The 14163-nt window shown below is 37.1% G+C and overlaps 1 protein-coding gene across 8 annotated transcripts in view; it reads right to left on the bottom strand.

Annotated features, from left to right (window-relative positions):
• The window catches only part of SOX6 (SRY-box transcription factor 6), a 373678-nt gene that overhangs the window by 143435 nt on the left and 216080 nt on the right, over window positions 1-14163 (bottom strand). For all 8 annotated transcript variants that reach the window (XM_032112424.1, XM_032112416.1, XM_032112420.1 and 5 more), the window contains one exon: window positions 3432-3604. In XM_032112424.1, the coding sequence (XP_031968315.1) occupies window positions 3432-3604 (173 nt within the window). The remainder of the gene's footprint in view (window positions 1-3431; window positions 3605-14163) is intronic.

The following is a 14163-nucleotide window of genomic DNA, read 5'->3' as shown; positions in this document are numbered from 1 at the left end:
AAAACCCATAATATTTGTTATTCTTTATTATATTTTTATTAAGCATATTAACTTTTTTTTAAATGGGGCATCTTTTAGAGGTAAATTTAAATGCAACATAAAAATCTAGTTAGCGAGTAAGAAATATGTATTTTAAGCACTGAGGCCTTGACTCTGAAAAGCACAGAAACATAAGTTTATTTGTGTGCCTGTGAATAATCTCATCACTATTCAACAAAGCATTTAAGCCTGTGGTGATCTTTAACTATGATGCATTACTGTTAGTTACAATGGGAATGAAACACATGCTTAAAATTAAGTGCTTTTCTGAATGGGGATGGGATTACGCAGGCGCTTAAGGTTAAACATACATTTTCCTGCTTTGCTGAACTGGAGCCTTAGCTAGTGTTTATAGATGCTTCACTATTCAGCACAAGCTCCTAGGGTAAGCTTCTCTGACTCCCTTCAAAATGAGCAGCATATTATTTCTCTTGCAAATCTCAAAAATCATCCTTGGAGCCGCTTAGGGAAGCAGAGCCTTATTCTGTGTAAAAGCAGTACCTGGTGCTCAGTAACTCATCCTCCACACAGCCCTATGAAATATGTAGGTATTCTCACCCTCATTTGGTAGATTCATTAAGGGATCTGAAGGGTAAAATTCACTCTATCCCTTCTCTAACATAGATGGAGAAAAGCAAATATTCAGGGTAGGGAACACAAAGACACTGTTGAGAATTTGCTACAGATACCCTATCTACCTCCCTGATTCCAACAAAATCAGCATGCTAGAGCAGAAGGGAAATAGGCTCCAGCCCTCAGACCACAGAGTTGCTTCTTGCAATGAGTGATGTGGATGGCAGCCACAGGGAAGAAGCCACAGTGAGCTGGGGGAACAACTGGACTTCTGCTTTGGAAGGGTAACTGTGCAGCAGACTAAAATGAGGACAAGATTTGTGTTTCCTGGAAATCCCAGCCTCAGCACTTCTGCTACCTTCATTTCTTAAGTATAATTTCCCCTCCTATAAATATTTATCTAGAGCAGAGGAATCACATAAAACAGCAAGGAGTTGGTGACAAAGGTATTTTGGTCACTCAAATCCACTGTTTTGGTTTTAGCAAAAACCCTCCTGGTGTCCTTCCCCAACATCTTCTGAGCACACTTACTCAGTTATAAACAGAGAAAGTTAAGTAAAATATTTTTATGATAAAAAAATGGTAGGAATGTATCAAGGTTGGTTTGGAAATAAACAATCACATCGTTTTAGTGAAAACTGTCCAGATTAACTCATAAGGAATTTGCAGTCACATATTAACAGCTTGTAATTGTGCACACACAGAGACTAAGGCTGTCATTTCTTTTCTCTCTCACTGTCACATGGAAATAACTCTGTAATTTTTTTCAGTTAAAATTCACTTTTGTAAGAGAAATCAACACAAAATTCATACATATTTTAAGTCTTGTACAAGGCCTCAAGGAGACAAATTAAGGTCCACAAGATTCTGGGGCTGGATGAAGGCAAAGGGCTACAAGAAAATGGAGTCAAGCAAACCAATGCCTGTAACAGAGCTCAAACTCCTTTTAGGAGCCTGGTGTTCAAATATTTCTGGATGAACCTCCCAAGCAAGTCAATAAAATGCAGTGAGTGAAGACTGAAAGAGCAGACCCTTGTGTGTGAGTGAAAAGGGGAATTCAAAGAGATCTGGCAGTGCATGTGCCCAGGTAGCCCAGGGGCAGGTCCTAGGGCCTCAGGTATCTGTTGTCAGCACAGTGGCCAGATGTGGTGTTTGTGCTTGGTGAAACAGCCCTGATGGGGACAGTGTTAAATGGAATATTTAAAACCTGTATGAGAGCTGGAGTTACCATTTTTAATGAGTAACACACCAATTGTGTGACTCCATCCTAGAAGTGCAGTGTTTGTAGCTAAAGATGAGGTCTGTGAGGTTTATGTCCACATTTCCCCTACTGCTAAAGTCTCAGCAAAGGTAAAAGATGATCCCGATTTGCAGCTTCACAGTGAAATGAGGCAGATCATGGAGCTACATCATGGGCCATTCTGTATCAGTGCTATATCATTCTTTCACAGGTACACAGTACTCTGCAACCAGTATTGTTTGGAGCTGCTGGTGACCTGGCTGCAGCTTAACATGGTAAACTATAGCCAAGACAAAGAGGAGATTTTTGTTTACATGTGCAAAGTAACTGATCTGCCAGGGTTCTGACTGCTTGTGAACAGCTTTTTGTACCTGCCTGTACAACACAGCACCATTTGAATAGGCATTTCCTGATGAAAACAAGAAATATACCAGGGAGCATCTAATCTCAAAGCTTCCTCTTAGCTGGAGCAGCACTGTGATAGGAAATGTACCCAAGACCCTGCAATGCAATTACCATAGCACTGTCTTGATGTATAGGCTTGACACAGTAAAGTAGGGTACACAAGCACCATGTGGCTCAAATTCTGAATTTTATTTGCCTATCGGTTGAGCTACATGCTCGCTTCATTGAGCATGACAACCTAGTTTTAAGTGTCATTTAATTTTCATTTTGAAATATAATTACAAAGTGTTCACTGTAAGATATCACTCGTCTGCAAATGTGTCAAGATTAATTTGTGCTAGCTTATTCACAAGTGTCAATAGTTAATTACTGTGTCATCTCTAGATGGCTAAATGACATTCTAACTTCTGATTTTTTACAGTGTTCCTTTATGTTATTTTCCATTAGGGGATGAGTCCATATTCCTACATGTGGGCAAATACCCAAGCACATAAAATACCAGACGTCACAACTCATTAAAATCAACAGAGCATACATTGCTGTATATATCCTATAAAATATATTTAACTGAAAAGATAATTCAAGTAATAATGCCAGATTCCTAAAAACCACACATTAATTTGGATCTGTCTGATCTAATGCCTGGGGGACTAGTGCATGGGATCATTGTTGTTGCACTTTTGTTCAATGAGAAGAGGACAACTCTTTGGACAACTGCATCTTTAAAACAAACAAATAATCAAGAAAAAAGCAACAACAACAACAAAAAAAAACAATACAAGAAAAACCCTCCACAACCTGAACAAACAAATCAAACCCTACTTGTACAAGATATTTGAAGGTTTGAGTATGCTTAAGGGGTTTTTGTTTAGTTATTTTCTTGTCGAAAAGAGAAAGAGTTAAATAGTGGTTACAGTCTGGCTTGTTCATAACTCTCAAAATTGCATCTCAGTGCATGAAACAACTGTCAAATCTGTCATCCATTCCTCCCTTCTTGTTTTTTTTTTTTCAGGGTCCTATAATATTTCCTCTTTCTGGAAAAAATATGTAACTTCTGTGGATATTTAAGCTCTTTTAACAAAAAACATGAAAGGAAGCAACACCAGGCAGAACAGTGTTTGTGCTAAGCATTCTGTGTGAACCATTTTCACGGGTTTCTTTCTTGGAGCCTCACCTGTTCTTGCTGTTGGCGAGCAAGGTCCATTTGCTGCCGTTGTTTTTCAATTTGTGAGGCTGCCAGCTTTTTCTGCTCATCATGGGCAGCCAGGAGCTGCTCCCGTAAGCTGATCAGCTGGGTGATCATAGTAGAGAGCTGTCGCTCTTTTTCTGCCAGGCTTTCTGGTGTACCTAAACGTGCAGGAAAGATGTACTGTAAATATGAGGTAGACAAGAGTTACAAAGCAATATTTCCCCCCCCCAAAAAATGGCTGCATCACCAACGTGCTTTTTGTCAAACAGCAGCTTGGATATGTTTTCTACTAACAAATCTCAAAAGAATGTAACACATAGATTTGCTGTGCTCTAAGCAGGGGAGGAGCAGAAATGGGAGCAAAAAAGGTGTAGAACATTTCCTTTTTTCTGACACGGATTTTTTCTGGATGAATCCCTGTATCCTCTCCATCTAAATCTGCCCACTGTGATAAATACATTCAGAGTTTATTATTTTCCCTCACTTTATATATTTTGTTGTTTTTTCACCCCAAGTATGTATAAATGATAAAAAAGAATTGAAAAGATGCTGTTTGGTGCAAGAAGCAGTTTAAGAATTTTTTTATCATTTCTCCAAAATACCCACATACCTGCTAGGTCATTTAGGTAAATGCAAGTTTTGGTTGTGGAACGTGTACTAAAAATGAGCTTTACTTGTCCCCAAGAGAAATGGCTAACCTGAGAAAATAGCTTAAGAATTTTCATTTAACTTTCAAAGTTTACTCTACAGAGAGCACTTAATTAATATGAAACTACGGTACATTTATTCTTTGCACTAATGATGCTTAATGGACTGTTTATGGGTAAATTGCATGGGTCTCATAAGTGGAGAGTACAGGGTCCTTTTCCAAATCAATCTGAAAATATCCCATCTTATGTAGGAATACATTACTCTGTCAGAAACAGCAATGTCAGTTCCTGTATTTGAACCATACAATACATTTCCTTGTGTGAGCACTTCAGACCCACAGTTCTGTGAGAGATTGTATAAGTACAGCAAGGTAGAAGCTCAGGAATATTGGAAGAGGATCTGAAATATGTTTAGAGTTGGAAGTGGGATAAGTTAAACAACTGTATGTTGTACAGCAGAACTGAAAATTAGAGAAGAAGAAAACCAAATCAAGAATTATTCAGGTCTGTAGTCTGCCACAATGATAAGAGAAGCAGTACAAAAGAGGGTATTCACAAACTTCCTTTCCTCTGCTCACAATGGAGGACTGTGATAACGAAGTTACAGCACTTTCCAAGAGGAAGAAAATGTGTGAGGAACAGGACCTGGGAGAGAATGGAGAAACTGTCACAAAATTATGACTTCACCTTCTTCCCAGGAGTAAGATGGATACCTCCTAGGGAAGAGAAGAAAGAGGCTGACAGGTTTCATAAGGAGAAGGGAGACAAAACAGGCATCTGCCAAGAAGGTGACAAAGCCAAAATTCTCTACTACTTACATTGTGCTATGATAGGACCAGTATGATTCTTAACACAGAATTTCATTTGCAAATGCAGCATACAAGAAAACCTCAGTCTGTGATTGCTTTATATGGAAAAAAAGAAACTGCATGGCTTAAGTCATTCACTCTAAACAAAGCAAACACCCAGAAGCAAAGGGTACCTGATTTTCTGTACATCTATTAATTGCATTTAGCAACATGAAGCACTAAAAATATTCAATTTCTTATTTGTTATTAAGTATCTTAGTTTTAAAAGAGTTTCCAACAACATGACATTTCCCTACCCTCCAATGCCTAATCTTCATTCAGTATACATGTGACACAGGTCTCCAGAAGAGGAAAATTGTGTAACTTCTGTTGTAGTAGAAATTCTAGAAAGGGTTTTTAGTGATTTCTTTAGTCACAAGAGGTATGATGGATGCATGAAGCTGAAGGACACTCTACTACCCAGACCGAGCTATTGCAAATCCTTAGTGTGCTATGAGTGACTGAAGCAATAAAAGAGCTCTGTGCAAAAACCTGTTTCAAGACAAAAACAACAACAAATTAATTTTTGAAAGTAAGCTTAGGCAGGCATGTGGCCAGGAAAGTGCCTGCACTGAAAGTACCGCCTAGCCAGGAGCCTTTAGCATGTACCAAGCTCCATGCTGACATCTGTTCAATTACCTGCAACTTCAGTATAGACCCACCTTAACTCTCCTAAACTGAAAATTTTTCACTATGGTTCAAAGGTTATTTAGGTGGTTTTGAATCCATTTCCATGGATAAAAGATTCTTCAGCCAAAGAAAAACTCCCTTGCCCATTGTGACTTGAAGAGATCAACCACTCCACCCACCTATTCTAAAAGCCAATGGGAAACAACCTGCTGTCTCAAATGATACTTATTGTCCTCCACTGCCACCCAGGAAAGAGGAGCTTGAGACTTTCACATCCATCAAGCAGCTTTGGCGTCATAATGCAAGCCCCTGAGCTTACAGTCATAAAATAGTTTACATGCCCAAAGCAGATATTAATCGCTCACTCCACTTCCATATTGTCCTGTGTAGTTGTACTTGCTTCATAACATGAGTAGAAAACCACCACAAGACTGCCTGCTAAGGCTACAAAATATAATTGTTTTGTTAGGGTTTCTTAGAACCATTTCATAAAGTTGCCACAAATTTATAATCTTTTTTTTTTCTTCTTCTTTTTTTCTTTCCCTGATTTTTTTACAATAGCAGGCAGAAGTTACTGCTCTTATTCAGGAATTCACAGCAATTGTTTTTCTTTCCTTTTTTCCCCCCCAAGAAACACATCTGAAATAAATGACCCCATTTAAAGTACTCTGCTCTTTAATTTGTACCCTGCTATGTAATCCAACAACAGAATAGAACTGATGACCACAAAATGTACACTGTGCTCCTGGAAAATCATGAGACCTCCATGAAGCTGCAGGACACCTAACCAAGCAATGCTCGAGACGAGAACAAGCATAAGATGAGAATGGTGTTGTATGAACAGTGTGTGTGTGTGTGTGGAGGGGGAGGAGGTATAATTTAATTTTAGAGTGGAAAATCCCAACCACTATTTTACAGTTTAAATACCAATAAAAACCAACTTGCTTAGAATGCAGACCAGATTGAGCTGATCTGGCTGGGACAAGAGAGGTCATCAGTAGCTGTGTGCCATCATCATCTGTTTTGCATCCACTTACTGCAGCAAGCAATGAGATTCCTAAACTCATTACCAGTAAATAAACTTCTGCTGCTGACTGAAAATATCTATAAATAAAACAAAAATACAGCTATCTGTAAAATGTATTTGCCATAAAAACAGATAAAACAAAAAACTTAGTAAAAAATAAACAGTAAATATGCCAGCTTCCATAAAATATTATATACCACAGCTCTCTCTCTGTTCTAATCCTATTCTCTTACTCCAAAGACAGCAGTGCATTTTTTTCCATGGGGTCTTCCTTATCCCCAAAACACATCTGTCTTGAGTTTCTCTCAGATTTGTCAGGTGGATCAGTGCTCCCCAGGGCCTGCTCCATCTGAAGTATTTTAATTTGACTAAACACCTGATTTATTTTATCTCTCCGATGAGAAAGGCAGTTTGTCTTAATAGAGCCTGTCAGCCCACAGTCTCATTCACAGCAATTTACAGGCAGCTAGAGATGCTGGAAAAGAAGAGTGCTGTGATTCTGTATTTTATCCTCCTCCAGAAAGCACCTAAAAGCAGCTATTCACTGCTACTGCATGTGGCATTTTAGAACTGAATTAGCTTTTTATTCAAGTAACTACACTTGTTGTGAATAGCTTATCTGTAAAATTGCTACATTCACTACTGATTTTATTAACCTTTGGCTCTATCACAAAATGGTCTTCAGTTAGGAAAGACCTTTAAAATTGACACATTTTTCTTAGGGGCCTTTATTTCAGTGACGACAGATATACTGAATTTGATCCATTGACTCCCTTTACCAGCAGTATTTAAAATTTTGAGTGTTGGTGGGAAGCTGATAGTGTTTAAGGACTTCTTTTTAAAATGAAAATGTGACAGTCTCATCAAAAGTTCAGGAAAAAAATTGTTATTATTTTTGATAGTACTTCAGTTGTATATCCTCACCTTTGTGATTATAATCTGGTCATAGTAATATTTTAATTTTTCCCTGTGTGCTTATTATTTTACTCTTTATTTTGCATTTCAGCACAAATTGAGATAAAATACTCAGATTGAAGAGAACTAAGGCATCAAAGAGAACTTTTGAGAAATTCTGGTCATAGGTCAATCTAACCAGGAGAGGGAAAATAAAAAGTAGCTATAAATCTGCTGAAAAAGAGAGAAGAGTTCAACTTGTGGTCTAAAATTACATTTAGAAAAAATTCTGCTTGTGGCAAAACTCTATCTTTTTAAAGCCAATTAGATTGCTACATGATTTCTGTTACATAAAGTAATAGAAAGAGCATCATGTATCTTACAGTGCATTTTATAAAAATCATAAACCTCATCCTGCATTTTATCTACCTAGATTTCTTTAAGTAGTGAAAAAAAAAAAAAAAAAAAAAAAAAAAAAAAAAAAAAAAAACACACAAGTATCCTGTAAGCTTAGATATACAATACAATGATAGTTCCTGCATCAACCACTGGTTTGCCACCTTACAACACTCCTGTTACCTTTTACTACCTATTCAGTCTATATACCAATGTAACTGCATGTCAGAAAACACTGGAGGCTTTTCAATGTTAAATTTTTTACTGTCCTTGTGGCAAGCTGTCATGAGGTGGAGGCAGAGCAATAGCTGCTGGTAAGGGGAAAAAAAGAAACAGGCATAACAAAAAATAGACTTCTAGGCTTACACAGCGTAATTTAAACTAATCTCTCTGACACTCAGGAAAAGAAAACTAGATAAAACCACATATTCTATCAAGTGAATAAAAGACAAAATACTGGAGTCATAAATAAACCAAAAATTTTATAGGCATGATCTATAGCTTGCTAAAGCAGGGTTCTTAGCTGTGACATTAAATTACTGTGGGTTCTTGAATGTGCTTGCCTTAGTTTCCCAACATGTACACGAAGTAAAACACCACCAATCAGAGGTTTTTATGCCTGGTTAGTTAATGTTTCTGAAGTGCTTTGAGACCTTTGCATGGAATCTCTACACAGCTGCAAAGTATTATTGGTTCTCTTGAATTCTGTGATTAGTGTAAAGCATGACAAATAACATCCTTGTTTATGCACTGCATCTAAACTAACTTTTGCTCCATACGCTTACAGGAAATACAAATTAATAAATCACAAATTATTACTCCTGTTATGTTTCTAGAACAAACACATAGTGTGACTTTTATGAAATCAGGAGACAGTAATGCAAGAAAGAAGTGTGGACTTTGCCAAACGCTAAAGTAGGGCTTTAAATCACATAACTGCAGTTCCAAAGTATCATCAGCCAAAGCAGTTCAACCAACGATCAAAAATTATTTTGAATTGAGTTAAGAAATTTCAGCTTTTTTTTTTCTTTAAAAAAAAGCCTTTGTGACTCAATTCCTCTGTTAGGTTGGAGGGGATTTTATTACTTTATGGACATTGTTTGAAAAGAAAGCAAAAACACAATGCTAGACATAAAAGAAAGTGTATTTGATCTTAGCTTCCCAGAGATAACCTGGTTAAACCATTCTGTCTAACACTGAAGTCTGCAGCACACATCAGATGGGCTGTGATGTTTCCACTTCACAGGCTCTGTCCAGCATTTAGCATTTACCCTTTTTTGATTGGGTCACCTTCTAAATGCCACAAAATAGGGCAGCAAAAGTCAACAAAAATAAACAGAAAAAACAGAAGAAAGTAACAATCTAATGGAAGGGCTTCAGAGATAAAAGTCACTTTGTGAGGGCTGCCTGACTAAGGAGCCCCCTTGCCATTGCAACAGCATCTAATTTGAGTTCTAACTCCAGCAGCAGTTTAAAAAGCTTCCACTCTAAAGGGCCCCAAGTGTATCATAAAGATAAAGCATTTCAGTAGAAAACAGCCACAAAGACCCCTATTATCTTATCAGTCTTTGGTTACAACAGCTGAACCAATATGACTAAGTTCTGAATGACTTTCCCCCCCCCCCTTCTTTTTATAACACTAGAATACTGGAATTTCTTTATTTCATGATCAGTTAGCAATTGTTGGTGTTCCCATATGCTACTGTCCTGTTCTTAGTCAATAAAAAGTTTTATAAATGCTCCCATTGTGCTTTGTAGCATCCCAGTGCAGAAAGCAGCACAGCAAACATGTCCAGCATGCAAAACACACCGGATAGCTTCTCTTGGGAAGGTGTAAGATCCCTCCTCTCCCTTTATGTCTCAAAATGATTCTGCATTTTCAGCTTTGAGCAAGGAAATTTTATTACCATATGTCCACAGACAGTAATGGGAATTAATATTAAGAACTACTGAAAATTTTCTGTAGAGAAAAATGTCAGATTTTAAAAACAAAAAAGAGTTTAAATTAGTTATACTTTATGAGAAGGATGAAAATGCTTTACTGATAGTCCACAAGTTTTCTCCTAATTCCATACATACTAAACCTCAAACGTCGCAGCAATTTCTTAGGTGGGAGCAATTTGAAACATGTATCATTTGCAAAACAGCAGACTTTTAAAACAATTCTATACTTATCATGGTCCTGTCTTTGTTTAGCCAGAAAACATCTGAATAGCTGAGTGAATATGAAATCAGCTCAGTGAGAACATACCAACCCTTCATTGTCCCATGTCGCTGTGGCCACAGACAGGCGAGGACAGGGACCCTCCATACCCACATACATCTCCCAGGCTCTGGGATCCTGCACCCATTGCCTTTCAGTTTGGCTCCTCCCAAGGCTTTCATCCCGTCCACACACCCAGATCTCTGCCTGACACTGAGCTGGAATAGAGTCAGCAGGCCCTGCCCAGAAGTGCCCTCACAGGCACCTCTGAGTGTTCAGGTTCAACTGAGCCCTATCTGACCACCTAAAGTGTCCCGCTCTGATGTTTTTTCCCTTCTAAAAAGAATTTGATGGATTTATCCCTTTCTTCAGACATCATGAATCACCAAAACATTTACACTGCATTAAGAACAAGTCACAAGAATGTCTATAGTAATCCAGTTGAATATTTCCCCTAAAGATTTGCCATCACCTGCTGGCAACTGAGGCATCAGTATGTCCAGCAAATGCTCGTACCTTAGCTTTGCTCCTCCAAATAACAATTTTTTTTCTCACACGTTCATTGGACTTCTTGCTCTTGCATTGTTTCTTAGCAATTCTCAAGTGTTTCCTGAGTGATGCCTTATATTCAGAGGTTTTCTTCCTTGACTGCTTTTCACAACAGTTCCAATCAAAGTGAACCAATACATTCAAAATAAAAATAATGCAGCGACTGAACCAACAGAAACTGCTCGCAAGTTACTCCCAAACAGCTCCATAGCTGTCAAAGCAAGGTGCTAGGCAAAGGTTTGGATTGAGAAGTGCCTGGTCAGCTCATGGAGCAGCACAGTGAAACGTTGCACCGATTTTAGCAATGTGATGAATCTGCAGTTGAGTCCTAAAATGTAATCCACGTCAGGAATGCAGGAAAGAATGTGATGTTAGCCAGAGCTTCAACCTCCCCCTCCTCCAAACCGGTGCCCAGCAAAAAGCAGAATTCCAGCAAATCTCTTGGACTCCTTACTTCCTTTCACACACATGAAAAGAAGAACTCTATCTATAAGCCTTGGAGGACTTTAAATATGTTTAGTGATTTTGTTACTATCTCACAGATACCATTCTATTTTACTATTGTCTTCTATTTTAAAAAATAAAATAAAAAAAAAATAAAACTCACTTCAGCTCATTTCTTAGAATTTCTCTTAAATCCAGAAGAACTTGCAGATTTACACTCTAAATGATATTAAAAGTACACACTAAGTGTTAATTCATACATGTGCACATGGAAGGAAGACAATGATTTTTTGAATAAATTATTTGTAGGGTTTTTCAGCAGCAAGTAGAGATTTGGTTGTGAATAGTGTTTTCATTAGGTTTAGTAAAGCTTCATATGTAATCAAAACAAGCTGTTCAGAGTCTATGTAGCAAAAATGTGATATTGCTGGATATAAACAGAGAAATGCATATTATACATTTCAACTACATCTCATAGCCAACGTGTTCTTGTTGAGTTAGAATATAATGATATAGCAGAGGCCACAGGCTGTGAGTAATCTGTACAGCAATACAAACACTAAAATATGAGATAAAGAGAAAAATGAGTAGTTTTGTTTTCTTAACTGAGTGGACTGTAGCCCAGGGCATATAGCACATCAAAATAACACAGTGGCATTATATAGAGAGAAAATTCACATTATTAATATTGTTATTGACTCTAATGCTCAATTCCAATGTTTTTAAAGAAAAAAAAATACAAATTAAAATAAAGACAGTCCCTATTTAAGGCACTCACTCAGGACTTGGGAGCTGAAAAAATATCCTGACCTTCGGTTTCAGATTTTCCCATTTAAATACAGATGACAGTACTTCCCTAGATCGTGGAGGGGAAGGGGAGGAGGATGCTATGCTGACGATAACAGTAAAGACTACAAACCACATTTTTGGGCCATATAATAGACAGAAATAGCATATTAGAAAAAAAATCAAGATAAAAGAGGTATTGAAAGTGAAATGACAAAAAAAAAAAAAAACAACAAACAAAATCTAAACATCATTTACTGATAGAACAGTTCCTCTTCTGGAGAAGAATCCACACTGAGATATCAGGAACTGTGCTAATAAGAATAGCAAAAATACTCAAATGTCATAGTAGGAATAAATTTTCAGGATCAGAACCTTCTCTGTGAAAACATCCCCACACAGATGATGTTTGCCATCTTTTCTTGTGGACATTAATATTGTGAGTGAAAAAAGCACAAGATTGGTTTTGTTTTCCCTATCAGAGAACGCACATTAAGCACAAGCAAAAATAGCAGGTCAAAATAATGTCTTCCTTAAGAAGATGAACTTCATAAACATGGTTTGAAAGTTAAATGCTTTAACTTTTCCCATTTGCAAGGGATGTAAAACTAACTTCAACCCAATAGTTCTACAAGGATTTAAGTTGTCATGTAGCAAAAGAGGGGAAGACTCATGGGGAAATGGAGATATCCAAAGGTTTTCCTTCTGATAATGGGACACAAATACTAAATAGCAGAAAAATCAAGTCCCTCAGTAATTATGTTCACAATGCCTGTTGCTTCTTCATTACACTGGGATTAAAAACTCAGCAGGTGTAACTCTCCCTTCAGATTATCTACACATACATGTAGATCAAAAACTTCAATAGAAACACCCAGTATTTACAATGGCATGAGAGCTGATCCCCATGTTCCCATAAACACTAAGGGAAGCCAGTTGTTCACCTTTCCTATTATTTTATCTCTGAACCTGGCCCAAAACACAGGAATACTTTCAACAGCTTTGGCTGAATTTTGTAATTACAGAAGAACCAATAGCAGACTTGTCAAAGAGATGTCAAAAAAACCTCACCTCAGGTTCTAGAAAACTCACTATATTGGCCATGTAGAAACCTTACTAAAATCCCGGGTTTAGGTCTGAGACTGCTTTTTCCTGACAACATCATTTGGCATAAAAAACTGTGTACTTAGTATTAGACATTTTAAATGCACTTTCTTATCAAACTCTCTCCGTGAGCTGTTTACAGCTTAATGTGAAACTACAAATGTAAAACTGAGAGTGAAGTGCTTACACAGAGAAATACTGCCCAACCTTTTACACCAGCTTCCGAAAAATTCCAACACAATGGCATTTTTTCCTAAACATTATTTTGTTTTATGGATAATTTTTTCAATTTTTATTTTTCTCTTCTGATTCCTAATATTTGCTGAATGAAGTTCTGCTGCACTAGTAGTCTCACTGCATCGTAATTAAATTAAGCAATGTTTTAGATGTTTGAATTCAATAGAAAATCCCTAAATTTCATTTCCAGAAAAGGAGAAAAAATATTTTATTTCTAATATTTGCCCCTGTGCCTTGATGGGGAGGATTGGATATATGACTGCTAACCCGTCTCTAATATTCATATAAAACATTGCAGTAAAATGTATGGTAAGACAATTTTTGTGACATCCTCTTTTAGATGTGAAATGAGATTTTCTTTTGCTTATATACAATCATAGGTAGTGTCTTCTTTGGAATTACAGTGTTGAGAGTCATAATGGATGACAGTCTGGAATAAGTAGGACCTTATCAAGTAACACAAAAAGATTGGGAGTCTGCTGAAGAAAGAAATTTAAATGGAGAATTCAATACTGATTTTGAAATTGCCCCATTTCATTGATTGTTCTTTCCTAACAGCACGGAGCTGGATAAAAGTAATTTTGTTTCCATATTCAATTTAAACTTTAACAAGTGATTTCTGGGTGCTACTAATCTTATTTTTACATTTTGTAAACATGATAGAATTTCAAGAAATACACGATTTTTCATTCTTTTAATACTAGTATTTCTTCCCATGCAAGTGCAAAAAAGCACTTATTTAGAAGGAAGAGCCCCCCCAATTAAAACTTGTATTTTCAATCACAGGGATAAAGTGAATATCTGTGCTATCTAATCTTATTCTGGAAAGAGAATTGTACATGTACATGTATAAAAGTAGCTGGAAGGAAGCTGAGTTTAGAGGAAGTTTGCTTAATGTCTCATTTGATGAGTACAGCTCATATGAATTAGATGACATTAATTTCCTTAC

Source organism: Corvus moneduloides, chromosome 6 (assembly GCF_009650955.1).
Source record: "Corvus moneduloides isolate bCorMon1 chromosome 6, bCorMon1.pri, whole genome shotgun sequence".
Classification (NCBI taxonomy): domain Eukaryota; kingdom Metazoa; phylum Chordata; class Aves; order Passeriformes; family Corvidae; genus Corvus; species Corvus moneduloides.
This window is presented reverse-complemented; position numbering and strand designations above follow the sequence as displayed.